The 25365-nt window shown below is 46.9% G+C and overlaps 3 protein-coding genes across 5 annotated transcripts in view; 1 reads left to right on the top strand and 2 right to left on the bottom strand.

Annotated features, from left to right (window-relative positions):
- Positions 1–2981: 2981 nt before the first annotated feature.
- Positions 2982–13751, bottom strand: abcd4 (ATP-binding cassette, sub-family D (ALD), member 4). Its single transcript, XM_060041134.1, has 19 exons — positions 13400–13751; positions 13077–13195; positions 12408–12535; positions 11608–11747; positions 10965–11081; positions 10383–10508; positions 9614–9664; positions 9335–9429; positions 8661–8782; positions 7488–7579; positions 7285–7374; positions 6632–6837; positions 5965–6056; positions 5780–5816; positions 5619–5668; positions 5460–5512; positions 5144–5220; positions 4650–4765; positions 2982–3528 (listed from the first exon to the last, which is right to left on the bottom strand). Exons 1-19 carry the CDS (start codon positions 13438–13440, stop codon positions 3421–3423), a joined length of 1860 nt encoding a protein of 619 aa, XP_059897117.1. The 5' UTR covers positions 13441–13751; the 3' UTR covers positions 2982–3420.
- Positions 13752–14917: 1166 nt separating this feature from the next.
- LOC132449482 (sphingosine-1-phosphate phosphatase 1-like) lies at positions 14918–17659 on the bottom strand. Its single transcript, XM_060041135.1, has 3 exons — positions 16490–17659; positions 15960–16049; positions 14918–15488 (listed from the first exon to the last, which is right to left on the bottom strand). The coding sequence occupies exons 1-3, from the start codon at positions 17174–17176 to the stop codon at positions 14937–14939; spliced, it is 1329 nt and encodes a 442-aa protein (XP_059897118.1). The 5' UTR covers positions 17177–17659; the 3' UTR covers positions 14918–14936.
- A 375-nt stretch (positions 17660–18034) lies between these two features.
- Positions 18035–25365, top strand: part of LOC132449633 (potassium voltage-gated channel subfamily H member 5-like) — a 16457-nt gene continuing 9126 nt past the window's right edge. For 2 of the 3 annotated variants that reach the window (XR_009523622.1, XM_060041380.1), the window contains exons 1-8: positions 18035–18407; positions 19496–19619; positions 20102–20208; positions 20564–20698; positions 21935–22047; positions 22252–22650; positions 23221–23301; positions 23872–24301. Coding sequence is in view for 2 of the 3 variants with exons in the window: in XM_060041380.1 (XP_059897363.1) it covers positions 18335–18407; positions 19496–19619; positions 20102–20208; positions 20564–20698; positions 21935–22047; positions 22252–22650; positions 23221–23301; positions 23872–24301 (1462 nt within the window). In the remaining variant the exon portion in view is untranslated. The remainder of the gene's footprint in view (positions 18408–19495; positions 19620–20101; positions 20209–20563; positions 20699–21934; positions 22048–22251; positions 22651–23220; positions 23302–23871; positions 24302–25365) is intronic. The other variant, XM_060041381.1, reaches the window with a different exon arrangement.

Raw genomic sequence — 25365 nt, 5'->3', positions numbered from 1 at the left:
CTCTGTCAATCTTTATGGCCCTCTCTTCCGCTATAGAGAGGGAGAGACGACTCATAAAATACACACCATACACACTGGGTGTAATTCACTGAGGTGGAAAGCCATACTTGGTGTATCATATAAAGGCATCAAATTTGTCTTTTTGGATACTGATGGCAGGGCTGACCCGATCAACATTAAGGGATAACATAGATATGTTATTCATTTTACAACTGAACATCCTCACCGGCACATGCCTCAATAAGAGGCAAATCAAATGCATGCCTTCTATTTAGTTGAAATGGCATGGTCATGAAAATGTCTAAAAGAAGCTATTCTAGATTTGTCACGAGTGATAACATAACTTATATTATAAGAGTATTAATTGCTGATTAACATTGAGTTCATGTTTTGCTTTTGGTTTGTAAATACATGACTGTTGCATTACAGGAAACCATGATAGATCAACAAGCTTTCGCTAGTGTAAGAGATTTTTTGAGGACAAGGGCAGGATGAGATGACCCTATATATGGATTCCCATCACAATCCCAATAAATTAGATTTATTGAAATGGAGCAAAGCTGTTGTAATTAACATACACGTGGTAAATAACTGTAATTAATTCACCTTAATTAAACATCGGAGCAGCATGAGCTTGTGAATTACAGACACAGATATGACCTAAATACCCTACTTCAGCAAAACGGATTATGTTGTTATGGTGGGTTAGCCTTTTCAATTATGAATAAATGGCATTATTATTGACTTTGGTTTGATGGGGGCAAATATAACCTGTATATAATGATAAGCGTGTTTTTATGCATGTATGTCAGGATGTATGTCAGATTCAGGTCCTTCTTTATTTATCCTAGGGGAATTGTTTTAGTAAGAAATTGATAACAGATAATATTAATAATAGGCTTTATAAAAATATCTAAAGCTGGCAATTTACGATTAGAAATACAACTATAAACTAAACAAGCTAAGTAGATGTATCTCCTCATACTTAATCAAAGACACAAACACTCTAAATACAGATACAAAACTATTACCATGAATTAGCATGCAATTATTGAATTCTGAATGCGCTTTTATCCTTCTGTGATGGAAGAGAACAACACCTTGAGTCCCTCAGGCTCTCATTCGGCTCTGAAAGTGAAGCGCGACACGACGCTCAACCTTAGATCCACAAGTGAGGACCAGGACGACTCTATAGTCTAAACAGACACGGTTCACACAGAAACTCGGATGCGGCACAGCGTTTATTCGTTCGTTAATGCTATTAGCGGATTTATCTGGTGGCCCAGATAGCGCAGGTCGCTAGGACCACCGGACACATAGCTTATCCCTCTCTAAAACCTAATTGGGTTTAATGTGCTTAACGTGGCTATAATTCGCAGAGCAACATCTGCACACATTGGAGAGTGGCTTAATACGCTAGGTAAGTTATATGGGTCCCAGGGGCATGCGGCCTCCCCTGGCCTTTATGACTGAACCCTCCCCCCCCTCTGGTTTCACACAGAACTTCAATGTCAAAGGGTATTGACTAATCTGGGTATCATGATGGTTCTGACGAGTCGTTCGTTTTTGGTCAGTTCATTTAAAATGCAATACATTTGTGTTTTTGCGTCACCAAATGCATGTGTGCCGGAAACTTATTAGATCATTGTTTTTCATTTTAGAGTGGGAGTTTTGTACATCATTTCATGAACCTTAGCGACACTTGGAGCTAAAACGGTCAATACATCTCTTTTCCTACAGAAGAACTACAACTTCTAACAGTTAGTTTTTCTACCATCAGCACATGCCAACTAGTTGTTTATGCGTTGAAGCCTGTCAATCTATGTCTCTGGTTGATTTAAAAGTGTTCATTAGTCTGTGTTTCAGAGACAGGTGGTCCCTGCATTGCCCTGCGGACATCACAGGCCGGCATGGGAACCATCACACAAACGGTGGTCAGAGAGGAGGAGTCTTGGGCATCCTGTGTGTGTGTGTGTGTGTGTGTGTGTGTGTGTGTGTGTGTGTGTGTGTGTGTGTGTGTGTGTGTGTGTGTGTGGTATATATGGGAAATCGCCTGGGGGGTGTGTGTAGATTAGGATTACCAAAAAAAAAAAAAAAAAGAACCAGCTGTGTCACTTTTCACACGCACACACACACCTGCCCTTGTGCATCTCAATCCCTCCCAGTCCCTGCCACATGCTCCATCTATTAGAAACGTGACATATTGCCCCCAGAGTGCACAGATTGGCCAGACAGTTGGGCTGGTGTGTGTGCGAGCCAATTTCTCAGCTTCAGACAGAGACAAATGCTCTCACACACACACACACACACACACACACACACACACACACACACACACACACACACACACACACACACACACACACACACACACACACACACACACACACACACACACACACACACACACACACACACACCCGGGCTAGGGGAGCAGGCCCCAGGGGCTCACTTCTGGGGTCCGAGATGGTTATCACAGAATAGGGGTTGTCCAGCGTTTCGGACCCGTGACCTTATTTTTGGGTTAATAATTGCAACCCAGAATTCTTCCCCCCCCCCCCCACAAAGTTGGTTATTAGTTGGCTGGCGGTTAGGAATCAATTTTTTTTGGGGGGTTTATAAGAAAATGCACCGTTAAATAATTTTAGCTTGCAGCAATCTCCCGCGACCGCTTATTCATATCAGGCTAGCCCAAATTTGGTGCTCATCTTTTGGTGACAGAGGAAGGGTGAAGAAGAGGAGTTTGGTTACATCTAAAACCTCAAGGTTCATACAAGGAAGCAGGGAATCCACGAGGAGCCACTTGTTTCCACTTTGAGGCCAAAGTTCACGGAAAGGCAAGATAATGGACGGCATGCTTTTCCACGTACGATTTTGAGGTCATATTCTTACCATTATATTGTTGATTAACCCATTTAGATGAAACTGATACGAGTTTTGAAATACTGTATACCGTTCATAGGAGTCAAAAGTCAGAAGGGAACAATTTAGCTTTTTTTATTTAAAAATACTGAAAATCTATTGATCAGTGCAATGATTGTAGACATGAGATCATATTACAAGCACATTTTGCTCTAATAACAGGCACACAACAAAATGTAGACCAATCCAGTCTAAATTTCCATTTATATTTACAATAAATCATATTTTACAAGAAAGGTTAGCCAGCCAAACATTGCCTTGTAAAACTCCCCTAAACATTTCTGCGTAACGACCAAATAACCAACTGTAAACGTTATCACACTGCCTTTAGCAAAATAGTAGTGAGTCAACTCCTCCCGATTCCATCAGTGTTCCACATCGGCCACTAAAGAACCCCCTGCAGATGTGCGTCTTGCCTCGTCCTTTAGCATTTATTGTTCATCCCTCACACACACCTGGTGCTGAGGCTGTTCAGGTGTTCACGGGCCGAGGGCCTCCTCACAGGCCGGTGTCCTCTATGACATGGCCGTCGTCGGCCCCGTTCTCCTTCAGCGTGGTCAGCTCCCAGCGGCCTCCTCCACACAGCCTCAACGAGACGTCATGGTACTGCCGACCACAAACACAACCACAAACACAACAACACAGCGATTAAAGGGGACATATCACACCACCAGGTGTGAGTGTGATTAGCCGTCACAAGCCGCTTTGAAGATGTGCCTCTTCTGACATCACAAGTGGGCGTGTCCGTCATACATCGCGGTGGGACGTGCCCACTTGTGATGTCAGAAGAGGCAGATTTTCAAAGCGGCTTGTGACGGCTAATCACACTCACACCTGGTGGTGTAATGTGTCACCTAGAACAACAGAGGTTCATAACACGTTGGATGTGTTCTTGTATCATCTCTGAACGGATTGCAGTCGCAACTTGTGACTTCGTACTTGTAATAAGGAACGTATCTCTAGTGAGCTCTTGTGATTGGACGAGGCTTGTCCACAAGCGTTTCTTATCTACATACATTTTTTGTTGCGGGGGCTTTTCAAAGTAAAACACAGAACAAAAACTTGTGTGGCATCTCATTTCTGCTTACACCAGGAAAGCAGGCTACTCTTATTTAGCAACATGGCACTCTTGGCATTATAGTTAGGCATTACACGTATAGTGTGAATACATGTTGATAACTCAAAGAAACCATGTTATATCTATACAGTATAACATGTATATACAGGTTTGTGAATACATTTGAATCAATAGAGACACCATGTTCTATCTAAACAGTATAACATGTAGATAAATACAGATGTTACATCTACAGTATAACATGCATATACATGTAGATGAATACAGATGTTACATCTACATATTATAACATGTAGATACATGTAAAGGAATACAGATGTTACATCTACAAAATAACATGTAGATACATGAAGATAAAAATGTAAAAATGTTATATCCATGCAGATGAATACAGATGTTATATATACACATTTAGATTATACAGATGTTACATCTACAGTATAACACGTTTATACATGTAGATGAATACAGATGTTACATCTACAGTATAACATGTATATGTAGATAAATACAGATGTTACATCTACAGTATAACATGTATATGTAGATAAATACAGATGTTACATCCACAGTATAACATGTATATGTAGATAAATGCAGATGTTACATCCACAGTATAACATACAGGATGTGACCGCGATGGCCCTACCTTCTCCAGGCTGCTGCGGTGGCCAAGGCTGATCAGGGTCATGCCCAGCTGTTTGCACAGCCGGTACAGCTGTCCCTCGGCCTCCTCTGTGAGCGCACTGGTGGCCTCGTCCAACACTACCACAGACGCACAATCAGTGTGGTCCATTTTGAGAGACACACTCAACCACTGCGGCGGAAAAGGCTTGACCGCGTGTCAAGTCACGGCGACATCTACCGACAGCGCGTTTGATATGACTCGTATAAATGACCTCGGGTCGTATCAAACTCGCTGTTGGGTAAATGTTGCCCTGACTAATAAATAGTTTAGACTTTTGTTTTGAAGGAGCCAACCAGTGCATTTGGGCTTGCTGGTGTGCTAGTCACGGTAACATTTGGTCAAGCCCAACATTAAATGACCTGAGGTCATTGTACGAGTTTGCATCAAACACGCTGTCGGGTAAATGTTGCCCTGACTAATATACGGGAAAAGACTTTTATTTTGAAGGAGCCAACCTGCGTATTTGGGCTGCAGGTAGAAGAGGCGAGCGAAGCAGAGGCGCTGCATCTCGCCCGGTGACAGGACGTCATACCTGCAGCAAAGAGAGCCATTAGAGGAGCACACACACACACGCACACACACACACACGGGAGGATTCACCCTGGGATGATTAAGTTGGTGTAGCAGCTAGGGGGCCCTCCTCCCCTCTAAGGGGTACTGGGTTGCATGCCCTCCTTAATGCTCTGATCATCTGAAATCACTCTTAGTCACTAATACCAAATAGTAATATCAAAGTAAAAGCCTGATTCATATATTTTTCTTTGTTTTTACCAGTTCCAGTCCACCTTCTCGTCCAGACCTCCGGTCCTCTTCAGTAGGTTGGACTGTTAACCAGGCGACAGGGAGAGAGGGAGTTCAGCACAGGATGGACTAAACGTCAGGCCTAATAAACTCCAATAGGACACAACGTATTCTGCTCTGTTCCCTTACCACCCCAGCCAGTTCCAGAAACTGGATTATTCTTTCATCGTCCACCGACCCTGATTGAATAAAAGCAAAACAATGCTTAAGCACCAATCCTGCAATATTTCTAATTCGTCACATATGCCAGATTTCTTTTCAAGATCATTTTCAAGCCTTTGAGGTCCTACCTGAGGCAGGGTAAATATCCTTCAAGGGGTAGATCACCTGTGACCAGATTGTAAATAAGTAGGATTTAAAACACCATCAGGAGTGTTAACAACCTTAACAAAAATAACAATGCACCTATCCATTGCCTATATACACCATTCACTATTTACCTCATCATGGAACAGAACAATGTGTGGAGGTCTACCTGCTCACGCAGCGTTCCGTCTGTGAGGTACGGCTTCTGGGGCAGGAACAGAATCCCTCGGGGCCCGAAGCACGTGGTCATCTGAACAAAACCTAAAGAACATAAATAATACTCAAATCACGTGGATCACGGGATCACATCGGTCACTCATTATATCCTAGAGACATATTAAAGACATATCAACTTAAAAAAGCTACACTTACAAAAGCTACAATTTAAAAAAAAAAAGCTACGGCACACAGACTGAGGCTAACAGACAGTGAAGGAGGTTCTTCGACCGTACATGAGCTGCACATTACAAAGATCAACAGATGTCCCCAAATGAGTGATGTTTGGCATCTTGGGTCTCCTAGGAGACCGCTCAGCATCGCTGAAACGCAGATAAACACACAATCCGTCCTAGGCCACGAGGCCTAGAGACTCGCGGCACACAGGCCGTTGCTACCGCTAGCCCCTTTTCACAGAGGCGTCATCAGAGCCCGAACAAAGGTCTCTGCCCCTTTGATGACCCCCGGGTGCGGCAAGTAGACCAAACTAGTGAGACGAGTCTGATTCCTGTGCACCGGAACACCAAAGCATCTCACCCATAGCAAGTGATGAGCGCCACCTGCTGATGACGCCTCAATGGAAAGGGGTATTATGACCCGACGGGCCGCGCCCCACTCACCGCTGTCTGCCTCCCAGAGGCGGTTGAGCACGCGGAGCAGCGAGGTCTTGCCGGTGCCCGTGTTCCCCACCACCAGCAGGTGGCGCCCCTGGCTGATCTTCAGGCTCAGCTCCTCCACCAGGAGCTCGTCCGAGTCCGGGGAGCGGAAGGACAGCCGGTCCAGGACGAAGGCCGTGTCGGCAGGGCCCGCGTGGATGTTGAAGTCACTGGGAGGGGGGAGAGAGGAGGGGACAGGGGGAGGCGGGAGAAGGGAGGGGAGAGAGAGGAGAGGGAAGCGGGGGAGGGAGGGAGGGAAGGGAGGAGGAAGAGAAAAATGGAGGGGAGGGAGGAGAGGGGAGGGAGGGGGGGAAGGGAGGAGGGAGAGAGAAAATAGAGAGGGAAGGGGGGGAGATCGGCGAGCAAAAGAGAGCGGGGAGAGGGAGGGGTGAGAAAGAGGGAGAGATGGGGGGAGGATGAGAGAGAGATGTGACATCCTGCGACAAGAAGATAACCACATCATTTTTTATTTAAACTTGACTTTATCAGGGTAATCTCCTTTAGGTTGCGAGCCTCTTTTCAGAGATACCTGAGAAATGAGGACATATTTTAGAATTTCCCATTCCTTTTATATAAGGCATTAGCTTTCATCCTTAGCCAAGGCTATCCTGCCCTACCTGTCAAAGTCGTAGTTGTCCCCTGAAGCCGGGTCGTAATCACACTGTCTCCGCAAGATGTCCGCCATCGCCTCCCGGAGCTCTCCGATCCTGACACACACGCACACACGCGCACACACATTTAATGTCACTTTCTAAACTCACACACACAAAAAAACATTCCAACACACACACACACACACCAATGGTGAGGAGTGTGTTACCTGTGGGTGTACCCAGCCACGTCTGACAGAGTAGTGGACAGGTCCATTAGCTGGGAGAAGCCATTTATCAGGTAGATGCACACAAACGCATTCTGAACAGGGAAGAGAAACACAACTCAGCGACCAGGTCGAACAGTAAGAGAGACAAAAAACAGGTTACAAAGAAGAGTGGCACAACTTGGAGGGAGGCTCACGTTTGAGTAATTCACAGTCATTAAAGAAAGAGAGATCTGGCCATCTTTGACATTTTATATATACGTTAGGAAACAGTGGTCTTTGCTGCCACCCAGTGGTCATTAAAAATAGTGATGATTTAACGTCCCCATAAGAGTGTGATCTACTAGTACTACCAGGGCCGTAGCACCAAATTCTGGGCCCTGTATACAAGAGGCACTGATGCCCCCCCCCCCCCCCCCCGAATTCCCCCTACCAGCCCCCTGTGCTGAATTGTTGACGGGGGACGGGACGGGACGGGGGGTAGAAAATTCAAACCAAATAAAAAACGTATTATTTTATTTTTTCATTCCCATGGGCCCCCCCCCTCTGCCTGGGCCCCCCCCACAACTGTCCACCTTAGCCCCACAGTCCGACAGCCCCGAGTACTGCTACCAGGGGTTAATCTAAACCGGGAAAGAGGGGCGCTGCGCCTCCTTGTTTCAACCCAGCGCCTCCTTGTCGAAAATTTTAAATTACTTAAAATCTCCCGGAATGGAGAGCGAGCGAGCAAGACCGCGCACAGGAGACAGACGTGCTCCTAACCGCGTTCGCATCCGTGTAGCGAGCGCGCAGCACAACAGAGAGGGATCTAGAAACTGTGCATGAGGCAGTGTGCAGTGTGCACGTGAGCCTCAGGCGCCTCCTGATTGGCCTGGATCGGTAAGTCAACCAATCAGTTTACAGTGTAGGCGGGCTTTTATCTCTTCTCCCGAACCAAATTGATCAGTTCAGTGAATCTGAGAGTGTCTGAGAAGAAAGAAAATATAGCGTTTGGTGACTTAGTTTACAGTGTTTTTAAAATGTCGTACTGGTCCTTCACAAGCCTCAGAATGATCCATTTCTACCTCAAATTTTCAAAAGCTCCGCACATTTTTTCTAGAAAAACCCCTGTACTACTACTACTACACAATTATATGAACGGAATGAATAAAACCCGGTGAACTGTTGGAGACCCACCCGGCTGATGAGGGCGCTCAGTTCCCCGGGGCTGAGGTCGTCGTAGATGCCCGTGAAGATGGGAATGGCGATGATGATGTAGCTGAGGAAGCCGCCGAGGTAGTCAAAGGTGTTCACCCCGACTGAATAAGAAAGGAACGTTTGTGAACGCGTTAGCTGTTAGTGCCACCATAGCGGGGGACACCCAGTGTGCCCCTGTGTGAGCGGACATGCTACGGCGTTTTTTTGTGATTGTTGCGGCCAAAAATCCTTCATTATGTGGAAAGTTTTCTTGAAAAATGCATTGAAATATCCGGTATATTTATGGAATTTTATGCGATGCAATTGCGGGAACTTTAAAAAAATGCAGCTTTTCGATGACGTTCACGTCGCGCAATTACGTCACTTCAGCAACGTTCCCATGGCAACAGGGGGAAATGGCTGCTCTTGTGTGATGTAAACGCAATATTTTTTAATTTTCTGCTAAGATATGAGATTTTTTTGCCACGAAAATGCGGGGATTATGAAATCATGCAAGCCCCGCATATTTTGGCAATTTATGCAGTGAAAGTGCGGCATATTTGAAAATATGCATCCCCTGCATGAATATGCGGACTTTGGCTGATTATGCATTGAATTATGCGATCGCATAATCGCGTTTTTCTCGAGGGACTGATGAAGGCAACGGTGCTTACTGTACAGCCAGAGCTCTTTGTTCATCAGCCTCTTCTGAGTCTGCAGCAGACTTTGCAGTCTCCGGTCGGTCCTCATGTGTTCCACTTTACCCGCTCTGCATGCAAAGAGAAAAACGAACATGTAAATTGTGCGGGGGATATTGTGGGCAGACTCTGTTTATTGGCATGGACACTGTTTATGTGGAGAGACAGCGTGTGAGGGCATCACAGCAGCCCTGGATGTCTGTGTGAAGAAACTATTAAAACGGCTTACACACACACACACACACACACACACACCTGTAAAAGGCGGCAGACTCTGCGTTGACCCTGATCTGCATGTGCTTGAACCTGCAGACACAAACACAAAACAAACAGGGGATTTGACGTCTTCAATGAAAGATTATGGAGTTAAAGAGGGGAGATGAAATGTGTCTATTTTCTTTCACTCTGGTTACTGCTCGTCATGTACAACCCTTGCGAGGATGTTCAATATACATGATGTTCAACATGTGTGAGGACATCTTTCCGACAGCTGACACACATCCTGTGATAAACAAACTCAGAACCCTGACACAAACTTTAACTTCCTTATTCTCCGATTGCCAAAACAAATCGTTAGAAGGACGTCACACACAGGGGTTTCTACACAGTATGTAAATGTTCAGAGTATGAACATCGATTAACTCTTTTTACAGGAGAACATCTATTTACATATATCCACGAAGCAGGCCACGAGCCTCGATTATTGTAATATAATAAGCCTGCAACTAGCGATTATTCTCATAGTTGGGTTAGGATAAGATAATTCCCCCCCAACCCTCCCACTAATACAATTCCCCCCTTCCCCCATAAGAAAACTAAACGTTAAGTCAAAATAAATATCGTAAATAATAGCAAATAACATCACTAGTTACCAGAGTCTAAAGTGATGTCTTAAACGTGCTTGCTTTAACTGACAAGCAGCCAAGAAAAACTAAACGATTCCTATTATAATGACCCATGAACCATATCTTTATATTGAAGAATCGATAAAGCGACGCATCGTTGAAATGTGATAAAAATGTACCTGAAGTCGCCCTCTAGTTTCTCCTGTTGGAACAGCGTGTTGACAATCGGACCCATGAGCATTTTGTTGGAGATGGTCCCCACCACAAAGTAGCCGAAGATACTCACTGGACCCATCCAGCCAGTACTAGAAGAGAGTAGAAAAACATTCACATCCGTTCACACAAATATTGGACAAGATTTACTTTTCCAATCCGAAGATTACACATCTCTACTGCTTTGCTTGCGTTGTATCATGGGTGATTCGTGTTTATTTTGGGTGGTTAAACACTTTGGTCCCGTGACCATGTATGGCCACTACAGAAGCTCCGCCACATTAAATACGAAAATGCTTGCCTCTGATCCTCTCATTTCCGGTCTCTTGCTACCGTCAACAATCCCAAATACAGTCCGTTAATGGGGGCATTGGCTCCGTCACGGATTATGCACAGTTATCCTCCAGCGTAAACCAAGTTTATTCACATTTAACAATATGTGTAACGATTGGGATCATTTGCATACAGGAGCTGTGATCGAAAGTCCTCGATGTGCGACTGGGAAGGGCAGTACGACTGCTAGGCAACAGCGCTGTGCCGTGCATCACCTGTGGTAGCACTGGTAGCTGTAGTAGGCCAGCGTGAAGGGGGAGACGATGATCCGACTGGCCATGTTGCTCATCTGCTTGCAAAGCCTCTCTGTGTCTTGGCTGATCCGCTGGTCTCTGGAGAGGCAAATCCACGAGGGGGAAAAAAAACTACAAGTCACCGGTCGAAGGACTACAAATGGCTGATGCTCCCTCATTACACCGTGGCAAACGACATGTTGGCTTTCCACGGTGTATGGTATGACTGTTTGGGATGAAGATCGCTTAGGCCTTTCAGTAAAGCTCATATGCATCATCAAAATGGATTAACTAAAGTTAAGTATAAAAAGCTACAATTGGAGTCACTGCTCAATGTAAAACCAGCTAACAAAAAGCATCAGTCATGCTTTCCTGACCAATCAGGTGACAGATACTGTAGCTTTGTGACGCCCCCCTGTGGGGTCCGCCAGTACACCCGAGCTCACCCTGATTATTCAAACACAACGCCTTCTGCTGACAGCCCCCGCTACTCCCTCCCCTTCTTGGATTGTTGATTCACGGACGGCCTATTGTTGCTCGGATGATGATGTGAATCACCTAGAGCTGCAGGCTGACTTTAGTCCCGCCCACACAGGTTAAAGTTCAGGGGTCACAGGCCACTCACGGGTTGTCTATGTCCTCCCGGAGGACGTTGAGGGTGTAGTACACCCTGCCCCGGAAGTAGTCTGCGTGGAGGTTCTCCGTGAGGGACTGCCGCCAGCCCACATACATCTGGCTGCAGATGTACTGGTCCAGGCTCTTCAGCTGGGGAGGCAAAAGGTAATGGCCAATGGACTGCATTCATATAGCGCTTTTATCCAAAGCGCTTTACAATATTGCCTGACATTCACCCATTCATGCACGCATTCACACACCGATGCCTGGAGTCAGCAGGGCGACAGCCAGCTCCTCGGGAGCAGTTAGGGTTAGGTGCCTTGCTCAGGGCAACTCAGCTAGGAGGAGCCGGGGATTGAACTAGCAGCCTTGCGGTTACCAGCCAACCCGCTCTCCATCCTGAGCTAATGCCTGCCCCGGAGGCGGAGCCAAGAGGGAGACATATACAGAAGGCCACGGGCTGAACCAATTGTGGGCCATACCATAGCATACCGGGGTGATGTATGGTTGGACAGGTTAGAGCCAGGTTCGTCAGTGTTCGTATTTTTGTTTTGTAACGTTATGTCAAAACAGCAGATCTTGTGTTATAACACGATTAATATGGGTTTATTATATATATATATATATTGGGTGTTTTGAGACTGTTTAGCAACTGCTGATTGCGTCTTAACATGTTTGGTGGGGGGATTTACATGGAATAGTCGATGTGTGATGAGCTGAGATTAAATTGATTCCTGATCAATAATGGGAGGCAGATAGGAGTCAGTTGTAGCAACCAAAACTAAAAAAGATAACTGAGGAATGACCTACGGTGGAGTTGAGCAGGATGAGCAGTATAGCAAGGGTGATCAGGTTGCGGAAGGCTGCGTAATCCTTGTCAGCCAACACCATGTAGAACTGGCTGGGAAGGATACCCACCTGGTAAATGATCAGCTGCTCTGAAACAGGAAGAAAGAACACAAGACTAAGCAAATTGTGAAACAATGGGACACTTTCACAAGTGAACTTGTAAAATGAGGTGGAACAGGTGGAGATGTGCACAGACTTGACTGAGCTAAAGGTCATCAGGAATAAAGTCTTCTGTGAAATGACTGCACTCGAAATGACGGAAGGAATTGAAGACAACCTGGAAAAAGTCGTACAGTACAAATAGAATACAAAAATGTACACTTATCAGCTGTTTTTTTATATTCCATGTACCATCACATTTTTGTTAAGAGCGTGTTGAATATAGCATTATATGGGTTATAATGAGGCACTGTAAAGATAAGGCAAGGCAACTTTATTTATATAGCACTTTTCATACACGAGGCAGACTCAAAGTGCTTCATATTGTAACATAGTCATACATTAAAACAGAACACTAGTTGTACACTTTAATTAATTCAGTTGCATGCGAAAGAAACACTAGATAGCTGAAATGCTAATATATCCCTAACGTTAGATTTATATTGATCTGTCCCTGTTGGGTGAAGTTACCCGTCAAGGTGAGCACTAGAAGCGTTCCGAACATAAGCACGCTCTGGCTGGTCCAGGATGGAAACAGCACCTTCTGGATGCTGAGAAACCTCTGCACAAACCTCCAGTCAAGCTGTAGTCTGGGGAAGAAATCAGGACATCACAGACATAGAACGAGAGAGACAGAGACCAAGACAGACACGAAAAGAGACACCGTGAGAGCGAGAGACAGACAGACCCACACAGAGACACAGACAGAGACCCACACACGTTAAGTGACCTGGTGTAAATACCACGCATTGAAAGAGAAAATAGGGTGACAAAAATACCTAAATTCGCCTTACCTCTTTTTTTCTCGGACATTTTTCTTTGGTGAAGTCGGCATTGCTACAGCGCATGTGAAAGTTTAAACCTTGAAACTTAAAAAATAAAGTGCGGTAGTAAAATAGTTCCGGAGATGCATTCACGTTGATTCCTCATTTCGGATCATCGATGACAATTGTTGGGAAAACTGATAACGAAACTAAAACGTAGGAGAGATTATAAAACACCGGAGAAGTCGACGTATGAAGAACTGGGTGATGACTACGAGGCGCAGACAGTCACTGTAACACCCGCAGCCGCAGGTAAGCGAAACAAGTAAACAATTCCTCACACGCTCGTTTCCGGTCCAGGATATGCGACGTGTATTTTTTCAGAGTAAAAGTTCCCCAGATCAATGGTCTCATTATGAAAGAATGCGACGCCAGTGTCCGAAAGAAAGCATTTATTTTCTTCCAACAATGCATTCAATTGTCATCACCAGGAAAACAAATGGGTATAAAAATCACGTTATTCAGCTTAATGCCTGAAAAAAGTTTAGTTTATTCGGATTTCTGAATGTAAATTAAAAACATTAAAGTTCATTTTGATATACGTTGTACACGTTTTATATTGCAATTAGTCATTAGTGCAGCATAGTTAAATAATATATATTAGCAAAACCAAACAAATTAAAACAAGCAAAGAAATAATACATGATCACAGCAAATAGGCTTTTAAAGCATTAAAGCAATGCTGACTCCAATAAAAACCACTAGGTAGTATATTTGTACGACTCAAAGAGCACTGTTAACGCAATAGGGGGGGGCTGTATCTTTGTGAGGGGATGAATGTCAAATCGGTATCTCTTATCAGGGGAATACAAAGGTTAGACCTATTGATATAAATTGTCAGGTACATGAACCCAATGCTATTTAGGTTCAATGTGCCAAAAGATTATCTCTTACCTTACCTTTAACTTTGTGCATATCCAAAGTAACGAACCAGATTGCACTCGCTTCATTTGCTCATTCTCTGGACTTCAGGGGGACATTGTGGGATATACATTCTGGTGTGTTAAGATACTGTATAAACATGTCCCTCACTCGAGCACCACAACGGTACAACAATACAAAGCTTTTTCAGAGGCTTCACTTCAATTCATGCTTGTTTGTCGAGAGGCAAGAGATTGGTCAGCCACGGGAAGAACTCTCCGTGACAAAGGCATCGACCCGTTGGGGTCAAACAGGAACCAAACACTGTTATCTTGGTACAGAAACGTGTGTGTGTGTGTGTGTGTGTGTGCGTGTGGGTTCCCATGACCCCAGCAGTGGTATCAATCCCCCCTCCACCCCCCCTCCCAACCCCAACGTCCAGAGAGACCACTAGGGGTCTCACAGGTTTGGTTCGGCTTGACCCTCCCCCTCCCAATACCAGAAAGACCGCTAGGGTCGCACAGGTTAGGTTGGGTTTGGCTGGACCCCCCACCCCTTCCCCCCCCCCCCCCCCCCCCCCCCCCCCCCCCCCCCCCCAACATCCAGAGTGACCACCAGCGGTCGCGCGGTTTCGGTTTCCGCCCGCTCAGGCCAGGTGCACCAGGCTGAAGACGAAGGGCACCACGCACACGCAGCAGAAGCCCACCACGCTGTACACGACGTAGCGGTACGGCAGCTCCACCCTCATGTGCTGGCGGGCGCGCCGCACGTCCCCCGTCGGCATGCCGAACACGCGGCACAGCGCCGGGATGGTCACGGCCTTCATCGCCATGCGGCACACCAGCAGCACCGCCACGCCCAGGACGAAGCGCGCCAGGGAGCGCCCCACGAGGCCCGCCCCCACGGAGGGCATGGCCAGGGGCAGGGCGGACAGCGGCACGTCCGTCAGGAGACCCAGCCGGTGGTTGACGTGGGTGCCCAGCGCGGTGCCCACGCCCGTGCCCAGGGCCTGGGCCGTGTCCCCGCGCGAGGTGCTCCAGGAGTCCAGGCTGAAGGCCAGCAGGCCCATGCCCACGTGGGAGAGCACGATGGCGAGCGGCGCCGACGGGCTGGCGGCGTAGAAGCCGTCGATGCTGTCCAGCATGGGCTGCATGGCCGCCAGGATGAGGAGGCTGTAGAGGAAGCCCGTGATCACTTCCTGCCGGGGAGGAAGGAAACTCGGGGGGGTTAGAGGAGGGGGCGGGGGGGGTGCATTGTTGTGTTGGCCTTGGTTTTGTTTAGGAATGTGATTCTGTGGCGTTTAGTCGTACTGACTCGATCGACTCCACGTCAAGCCCTGGCCGTTTCAAAAGCTTATCTAGAGAATGGGATTGATTAACGGCTCGAGGGAGAACTCACTGACCATATTTTCAGGGTTTTTTCGACATAAGGAGAGAGAAATTGGAAAGATAAGAAGGAGATATGAGCCCTCGGAATGTCTGTTATCGCGGGGTTCATATTCGAGCCGGCGGCGTTGGTCGTTGTGTCATAAGTGCAGCTAAACGATTTTAAACCACGTTCATAAATCAAATCCCCAATGATTGCGATTCCTCTTGGCGCCGCTAGAGGGCGGTGGTGACAGTTCAAGTGATTGGCATTCAGTCATCAGTGGGTTGATAGAAATGCTCACCAGTACAGAATGCATCCCCATGTAGACTCTGCTCACACAGACCAGCAGACTCCAGCTGAGGGCCGCCGTCAGGCCAAAGCTGAAAGAATACTGAGAATCCAGAGACACACGATTAGTTGGTCTAATGCAAAACAACGCTATACTGAGTAGCTAAAGCACAATAACATAACTAATAAATAGCTACAAATGTACAATAACAAAGCTTTTGAGTTGCTAATAAAAGGCATCCAGAGTGAAAGACAAGTCAAATTGGTGTGTAGAGCTATATTTAATACATGATTGACTAGAATTGCTCTGTAGATTTCCCTGTACAATCTGAGCTTGGCTCATGCACAGATGCTTCCCCTTCCTGTGCCAGATAGTTTTGGGATGCATTTCATGGTCATTCAAGACTCAATTTATGTCAAAGACTTGGCAGTTGTGCTGCAGCCGCAGCAGCGTCTATACAAACATAATCTGACACCGACCAGCTCAATGAATAAGAATGAATGAGTCCAGTCCCCCATGGATGAAGCGATGAGTCTGCTTACCTCCCAACGTCCATACGAAAGCATGAACAGAGAGAACGACATAGCCGTCCCGGTCATGGCATGCGTGGACGGCATGCTGTACTCAGAGTTGTAAAACACCTCCACCTTCACCACAGGTGGGGAGGCTGGCCGCGACCAGCGAACCAAGTCTTTGGTTGACTGTCCGATGAAGAGGTTCCAGGCCCAAACAATAATAAGCCTCCGACTGACCAGGGGGTCGATGTTCCAGAACACGAAGGGGAAAAAGACGATGAAAAACATCTCGTTGCCCAGCTCGGTTCCAAACGTGAATAAATAAAACAGAAACTTGTTGTTGATGATGAACTCGTTGCCAACATCCCCTGTCAGAGAGTTCTTCCGGAGCGGCTTGGCTCTCGCGGTATCTGCTGAACCCCCGCAGCCGGCGGCCTGCATCTCATCCCCGGCTTCCCTTGACCGCAGCGCCGCTGACCCGTTACCCAAGTCCCTGGACCGGTTTTCCTCCGTGTCCGAGTGGTTTCTTTGCCTGGGATATTCCCGTGTTCCCCCATCATCGTTCGCACTCGCACCACTTGAAAGTTTGTCCCCCGAATCGCTCGGTTTCTCCGAGAAGGTCCCCTGAACGCCGCACATCTTCTGAAACCCTGCCACAAGGCTCGGGTCTTGGAGGTAGTTGCATAGCCGGATAAACATCGCTCCGAATGCCATGTCTAAAGGTTTAAAGCGGTGGGTGTATAGAAAACGTTTAAACCAGTCTACTTCGACATGCAGTTAGCCCCCATCGTCTCCGTAAAAGCCCGGCCGAATTAAAGTAGGCTGCACACGGGGATCAGTCACTGCCTATCAGGAGCTCAGTGCCAATACAACAGAGCATCATTCACAGATGCAATATCACACTAACATTAAGCCGATCACGAGATATTCGGGAAACCATCCAGGTGTTTCTATGCAGACCGCGCTGTGCGGTCGGCGATCGGTTATCGGACTTTTAAACGTAACGGAAAGGATGTCAGCAGGAAGTTGAACGCCGGAGTGTGTAGATCACGGGCTTCCAAAGTTCAGAAAAGTTAATCATTGCCGTTTGAATTAGCGTCAAACCCTAAACTGCACCACACAGAGGTCTTCGTGATGGTCTCCCTGCCGCTTCCCGTTTTTCCTTGCCACCTCTTCCTAATCGTCTTCTTCTGGCGCAGCCGCAGTCGGCGGTTTGATGACGCGGGCTAATCGCCCTCTAGAGGATAGAGGTGGAATAACATGTGTTTATTAGGCTTTGATCAGATGTAAAACACATGCTTTTAATCAATGCATATTCCACTTGAGGCTGCTAACTCTATGCACCACGACGATGGCGCTCTTCTCCTGTTGGGCCTGCCACAGTTTTGGTTGTCGTTCTTATTCATTCTTGTAAAACAAAAGTAACACTTTATTTCAACTCAGGTTCACTGTCTGTCACCTCATTGTCATGTTGCATGCACCTACACATCATACACGTTTTGCGCACTTGCAAAAAATAAATAAAATAATCATACACATATACAAAACAAATAAGTGAACGTCCTCAGAGAACTGCATCAGTCGGTGCATTTGAGACAGCATTCACCAACAAATGTTGATTTATCACACACTACATTGGACAGCGGGGGGTGAACGCAGAGACGAGCGGTCCCATTCCTCAACGCTCTCTCTAAGCGTTGGCTTTGTTGTGCCGCTGGCTGGTGAGCGTAAATTGACCAATCGAAGCGTGTTGTGAGTGCACGCAGGTCCCAGTTCATCGCACACACACAGATCGCGGAGGGAGATGTTACAGGCGACCACAGAGCAGACGAAAGAGGAGCAACAACGACAGCATCGTCCGAATAAATCAAAATGCATGGAGGAAAGCGAGGATTGGTTGCACCTCAGAACACTTTTTTGGAGAATATCGTCCGCCGCTCCAATGGTAAGTTGGTCTTATTGAGTAGGCTATGTGTGGAGCCTATAGTGCCGTATTTTAAAATAATTAGCCCTGCATCTTAGATTTTCTTCACTTGGAACTCAGTAACGCGCAAGTTCAATGGTCTATGCCGAGAAACACTTGCAGCCTTTAAACAACTTATTCAACTCATGGGAACACCAACTGTAGGTTGAATTATGGTTCACAAATCAATGTTTATCCCTCGTCTAACGGTTTGATTATCTCAGTAATTATTTTGTTTGTTCCAGTGGCAATGATTTAGTATTTATATGGACGCAATACAATCCTATGCGGTGAAGTGTCCTATATATAGAACGGGATGCGACAATATCTAAGGAGCGCTTGTGAAGACTGTAATAACATTGCGCTGGCTGCAAGATAAGGGAAATACTGGTATAAGGATGAGCCTGAAAGGAGACTGTGTTTTGCAAGTCAATATTTTTATGATATCAACACATGAAGCCTTTAAAGAAGATGACTTATAAATATTAATGCGAGATCTGCAGAAATATTGTAGGCTACAACAAGCCATATCCGATCTGCCAAGTATAGGACTTACTTAGGAGGGGTGGAAATTAATAAGTAGGAACACACAGCGTTGGATAAGACCGTCCGGAAAGATTGGATTATTTGAGAACGTTTCACACTGTTTGAGCTATAGCTTCAATCCACATATGGCTCCAACATAACTATGTTATCAATATTATTCAAATTATTTCCTCTTTTCCCCCCATTGTAAATTAGATTTCTTGCTAATGCAGTGTTCAAGGAGGGATAAAACCTACATTATTTTAAAACCTTTGATGTGTATTCAAACTTGGGATCACGGATGAAGATTTATAAACGTCAAACTAAAAGTAAAGCCATGCAAATGAACACACACACAAAAAAAACCTTATTTTTCTTTCCCCATTCCTTCTAATTGGAATAGGACTACATCATTATCCGTTGTGTTGCTCAGTATTCCCTGAGCAATGAGTCTGAGTTATCAACTCAAATGTGTTTTCTTTCAGAGAGTGGTGTGTTGGAACAATTCACTTCAGATCTTGCTCCCTGTTGGCTCTCTGTTTCAGAAACGAGCTTCCTACTCGGGAACGCTCAGATCCTTGAGTGGCCGGTGGTGTACAGCAACGATGGCTTCTGCAAGCTGTCTGGCTACCACAGAGCAGAAGTCATGCACAAGAGCAGCACTTGCAAGTATGAGCGGACACACTGGCACTTAGTTAGAAGTATCTATACTGGATCAGAGAGAGAGAGTGAGACAGGGATCAGAAGCAGAGAGACATTGTGCATATATACTGGATCGGGGAGTGAGAGCGAGAGACCATATATGAGAGACCATATATGAAAAAGCAAGAGAGAGAGAGAGAGAGCGAGAGCGAGAGAGATACTTGTTTCTGTTTCTTCTAATTTAAACCATTATGCCTTTTTTTTATTAAATGCTATTCCTCACAGCAATAAAAAGTATGAGGTATTTCATCTCAATAAAAACCTGCCAAGAGAACACACAGATGTAAATTCAGCTACAAAGCTCATACCAACTTTGGACTTTCATTGGCATACAATGGCCGTATTTGCTGAAAACGCATCACACCACCACCATGGACTTCTTCATCCACTTGACTTGTGTATGTATGCACCATCTTATGTCTCCACCCTACTCTCATCCACGCACACAGCTTCATGTATGGAGAGCTGACCGACAGAGGGACCATAGACAAAATCAGACAGACCTTCGACAGCTACGAGTCCAGCTTCGTCGAAGTCCTGCTGTATGCAAAGAACAGTGAGTACATCGCCGCTGAACCGCCCCCTATTTTACCACCGCGGTGCAATGCTGTTTGGATGTATGACTTAAAGATCGGTCTACAAGCTGAGCCTATCCAGTGGACTGTGGCAACTGGTTGTCTGATCAATCCATCAAAAATGGATTGATGGTTAAGACTACGAAAATACAAATATGAAAACATAATAGGAATTTGAAAGTGGCTTATAATAGCTGATCACCGACACAGCTGTTGGTTCAGAGCCCTCCCCTTTTAGGTCATGAACTATCTCACCACAACAATTGAACCATCATGGCTGACATCCATAAGAGGCATCCATTGCTCCATGGGTCTTGTGTTCCCCCCTCCCGCCAGGGACCCCGATATGGCTGTACATGCAGGTGGCTCCCATCAGGAACGAGAACGACAAGGTGGTCCTGTTCCTGTGCTCCTTCCGGGACATCACCCTGTTCAAGCAGCCCGTGGAGGAGGAGGAGGAGTCCAACAAAGGTGTGTGGCGCCCGGCCATCCCTTCTTTACAGCGGCGATCCATCGTGTCCCAGACGTTTTAGAATGGACCATTCATTGTCTATTTTTACCCATTTTTCACACCATTGTAGGTAGAGATTTTGTGTTTTTTTTGGAGTTCTTTAAACATTCGTGATCTCTTTCCTCTTTGTTTTACGTTGTGTATTGCCGCTTGCACACACTTTTTCGATCCGGGATTAACACAAATGATCATATCTTATAATATATGAAAAATATCTCCACCATGAAGGACATTCCATTTTCAAAATGATTGTGATTATTAATTAATAAGTTATCGATTTACATCTTCACGCTGATAGCGCATTGAAGACATCACATTACATCCATTCAGCGGACTCTTCTGTCCACAGCGACTCATAATAAGCCCCCATAGACCAGTAAACCCAGTCGTATTCCATAGGGACCCTGGTGGCCAGGGTCCTGCCATCGGACCAACCACTGACCAGGTGTTGTGTGTGTGGATGGCTGAACACTGTCCTCTGTGGGTCTACACTGTACAGCGTTGGGTTGGTTCCCCTGGGGGGAATTGTGTCACTCTGCCCACTCACGTCTTTCCATGTCCAGTGCCACACAACGCTCACCCATGTCAAACAAACTGGTGGGGGGGGGGGGGGGTCGATGAGAGCCATGGTGCTGTGTTGTCAATACGGTAGACATATTATATTTAGGGTGTTTAGAAGACCCTTAACACACACTGACGGCGGAGCTGTCAGCTCGTCAGGAGCGGTTACGGTGGGGAATCTTGCTCAGGGACACCTCGACACTCAGCTAGGAGGAGCCGTGAACTAGCAACCTTCTGGTTACAGTGGCTCTGCCTCCTGAGCTACTGCCATTAGTCATAGCACAGCTGGTAGGATGTGCAGCGCAGGATTAAGAGTCAACTGCTGGAGCACGGCCATGGACGGGTTAAGGCTGCTTGGGAAGAGCAGAATTTAAAGAGTTCATTTTCAAAAACACAAACATTGTGTTGTACAATGTGGCCCGTAAAGCCCTTTGAGAATAACTGTGATTAAGGGCGACACAAATACAATGTACTTGGCTCGCGTCTAATATATTTTTCTGTTTTTTTCCAAGAGGTATTTCATTACCAATTGTTTTGTTTGAAATATGAGGTTTGGAGCGGCCAAACTGAATAATCGACTGCTCGTGTATCATGTTATATAAAGCTGAGATATGGTTATCCTTTGCGTCTTCCAGCAGGATGGACCAAGATCGCCCGGTTGACTCGAGCCTTAACCAACAACCGCACAGTTGCCCAGCAGTTGACCCCACTGGGCAACCCCGAGATCAAGACCTCCAGACTGGCAGAGGTGAGCCGTCGCCAGGTGGAAGAATTGTCACTTGGTTCGAATGTGTTTGACCGATCATCCACCATAACTTGTCCGCATGCAACTCCCGCGCCAGGGCTTTGACTTTCATCCCAAACCAATATTGAAAAAAAAAAGTCATTTTTGGTGCGTTTAAAAAAAAAGTGCATTTCCGTTTCCCAACTTTCTTTTCCTTAACCCCGAAAGGCCCTTCAGCTTGGCTCGGACATCCTCCCTCCGTACAAACAAGAGGCCCCCAAGACCCCCCCGCACATCATCCTGCACTACTGCACCTTCAAGACCACCTGGGACTGGGTGATCCTCATCCTCACCTTCTACACAGCCATCATGGTGCCCTACAACGTGTCCTTCAAGCACAACAAGCCCAGCACCAACCTGGGCTGGCTGGTGGCCGACAGCGTGGTGGACATCATCTTCCTGGTGGACATCGTGCTCAACTTCCACACCACCTTCGTGGGGCCGTCCGGCGAGGTCATCTCCGACGCCCGGTCAATCCGCATGAACTACCTGAAGACCTGGTTCATGATCGACCTGCTGTCCTGCCTGCCCTACGACATCATCAACGCCTTCGAGCAAGGCGAGGAGGTATAGGGGGGGGGGGGGCTGGGAGGAGGCGCGGGGCTAGGAGGATGAGGTTAAGTTAAGGCCAAGGTCAGATGGGGGGAGCTGGGTTAGGATAAGGAGGTTAACTTAAGGAAGGAGGTCAGTTTAATGATGATGAAGAGGTGAAGTTAGGGAAGGAGGTTGTTACGATGAAGATGAGGTGGACTATTTTTCTATACGTTCCTATATGTATACATTTTTATTTTTGTTTTGTTTTCAATCCCAAGGATGCAAATGACCTCTAGTAGGGTCAAATAAATGCAAAAAAATATAAACAAAAATCCTTCCAGGCTATTGCGAGTCGATAAATTTGAGATGTGCGAGGGTGCCTTAGAAAAAGTCAACGATGCAGATAATAACTATTCTTGGGCCTACCTGGACGGTAAAATTTAGTTTCTGCAATCTTGCGAATATCTCCCTCCCTGCCGGGCTGATGAGGTCTGCAGCGGGGGCGACGTTTTGGAAGTGGCTTCAATATTGTTGCGTGTAGCATCGTCGCCCCCTGGGTCAGAAATGCATGTGTATTCACTTTACCGTTTCGCCGTGTTTCAGCAGGAGTACATGAACGTCAACGCCTCGGCAACAAGCCCCTCCCCCAGGAACAGCACGAGGCCCGAGGACTCTATGCTACCCGTAAGAAATGAAGTGACACCCTAATGTGTTCCAGGAGTGACTCCAGGGCTGGTATGACAGTTGTCCTGGGTGTACTTTGCTAACTCTCCCCTCGTCTCTTTACGCCTCTACATTTAGGAGCGTACGTATTGTTCTAAAGAGAGGCTCGTTCGAGGCGTCAATGTTAGAATTACAGTCAAGACTGTAGGGGGCTGAAGGAAACTCATTTACACACTAGAAATTAATATTTTTTTGTATCTCTTTAAGTAAATTCAATCTTTCACTCCTATCCCCAACATCTCCCCCCCCCCACTTCCTCCTCCTCCTCCTCCACCACCACATCCAACACCCCCCTGGCCCTCACCTCAACCATATCGTCCTCCTCCTGACCACCACCTCCTCCACCACCACCACCACCACCACCACCACCACCACCACCACCACCACCTCCTCCACCACCACCACCACCTCATCCAACCCTCTCTCCTCTCCCCACCACCACCACCACCACCACCACCACCACCTCCTCCAACCCTCTCTCACCACCACCACCACCACCACCCCCCCCCCCCCCCCCCCTCCTTACCCCAGGGCCTGAGCAGCCTCTTCAGCTCCCTGAAGGTGATCCGCCTCCTCCGGCTGGGCCGGGTGGCCCGCAAGCTGGACCACTACCTGGAGTACGGCGCGGCCGTGCTGGTGCTGCTGGTGTGCGTCTTCGGCCTGGTCGCCCACTGGCTGGCCTGCATCTGGTACAGCATCGGGGACCACGAGGTCATCGACCACGACACCCACGCCATCAAGACCGACAGCTGGCTGTACCAGCTGGCGCTGAGCATGGGCACGCCGTACCGCTACAACGTGACGGGCTCGGGCCGCTGGGAGGGCGGGCCCAACAAGGAGACGCTGTACATCAGCTCGCTGTACTTCACCATGACCAGCCTGACGACCATCGGCTTCGGGAACATCGCGCCCACCACCGACGGCGAGAAGATCTTCAGCGTGGCCATGATGATGGTGGGATGTGAGTAGACGCGGGTGGGAGACGGGGCGATGTGTGTTCATGCCCCACGAAACCCCCAAAAAAGTCGATGTTATCTGTAAATGGAGATTTTCGGACAAAATAATTGGGCCGCAGTTTCCGAACCGTCAGCCCAATTATAAGTTTCTATGTTTTTATTGACGATGTCTTTACCACCACCTCCATGGCTAGTGGTTTCTCATGGTCAAGTCATGCCTCATATTTAGGTCAAATATCAATTCAAGTTTACTCTGTTCCATGGCTGTGTGGAGCTCGAGTCACATCGCTGGATCCTGACTTTTGGCTCTGTCTATTTTGGACGGGTTCACTTTCGTAGTACCAGCCTGAGTGATGGGACAGGACGGAGACCGCTAATTCGAACAGGATGCCTGCGCAAACGCAAACACCCACACCGACACCAACACACAGACACACATTCTGTGCGCACAGAATACACATTCTGTGCATTTTAACAGAGCAACTCCAACCATCTTTTAACCTTGGCTTCCAAAACCACAACCACAACAACAACAACAACAACAACAGCTTGTAACAAACCAAATGAACAAACACATTCTTGGGTGTGTGTGTGTGTGTGTGTGCAAGTCTCTACATTCTGTGATGCACTTCAAACCAACCGTGCACCCTTGTATGCGCCGGGCGATCACCCATTGGTAATTCGTCGGCAGCAGACCCTCACAGGCAGGGAAGAGGGGGAGAGACAATCTGGGTGCATGATCATTGTGCATGAGGGACGCGATAATAATGCCCTCCTCAACCCCCCCCCGGGCCTTCACTCTCACAGCGTGCACCAGGGGAACATATGTCTGAGGAAGGGTGCAGGGCTGAGAATTTGTGTGTCGATGTAGGACTGTAACAAGACGTTACCAACATGCGGTGCTCATGCTGTATATTTCGCTGTAACTCAAACAAAATGTATGCTATTTTAGAAACTAGGGAGTATGGCTTCTTTACGTGAGTTGTTTGGTGGAGAGATATTAATTTAGGGCTTGAGAGCTGGAGCATCAACAGGTGCCTTGGAATGAGCAACGTGAATGATTTATGAA

The sequence above is a fragment of the Gadus macrocephalus genome, chromosome 21, assembly GCF_031168955.1.
Source record: "Gadus macrocephalus chromosome 21, ASM3116895v1".
Classification (NCBI taxonomy): Eukaryota; Metazoa; Chordata; class Actinopteri; order Gadiformes; family Gadidae; genus Gadus; species Gadus macrocephalus.
Note: the sequence above shows the minus strand (reverse complement) of the source record. Positions and strands in the feature narration are given on the sequence as shown.

What these genes read in the sequence shown, in the direction of transcription:
- abcd4 (XM_060041134.1), bottom strand. Translation starts at nt 13,440, where the DNA reads ATGCCGACTTCACCAAAGAAAAATGTCCGAGAAAAAAAGAG. An exon ending in AAACTAGAGGGCGACTTCAG is followed by an intron (nt 9,665 to 10,382) that starts GTACATTTTTAT and finishes TTGTGTCTGCAG; the next exon opens with GTTCAAGCACATGCAGATCA. An exon ending in GAGAAGGTGGACTGGAACTG is followed by an intron (nt 5,221 to 5,459) that starts GTAAAAACAAAG and finishes TCTTTGCTGCAG; the next exon opens with GTATGACGTCCTGTCACCGG.
- LOC132449482 (XM_060041135.1), bottom strand. Translation starts at nt 17,176, where the DNA reads ATGGCATTCGGAGCGATGTTTATCCGGCTATGCAACTACCTCCAAGAC. An exon ending in TTTCGTATGGACGTTGGGAG is followed by an intron (nt 16,050 to 16,489) that starts GTAAGCAGACTC and finishes CTGGATTCTCAG; the next exon opens with TATTCTTTCAGCTTTGGCCT. An exon ending in TGGGGATGCATTCTGTACTG is followed by an intron (nt 15,489 to 15,959) that starts GTGAGCATTTCT and finishes CCTCCCCGGCAG; the next exon opens with GAAGTGATCACGGGCTTCCT.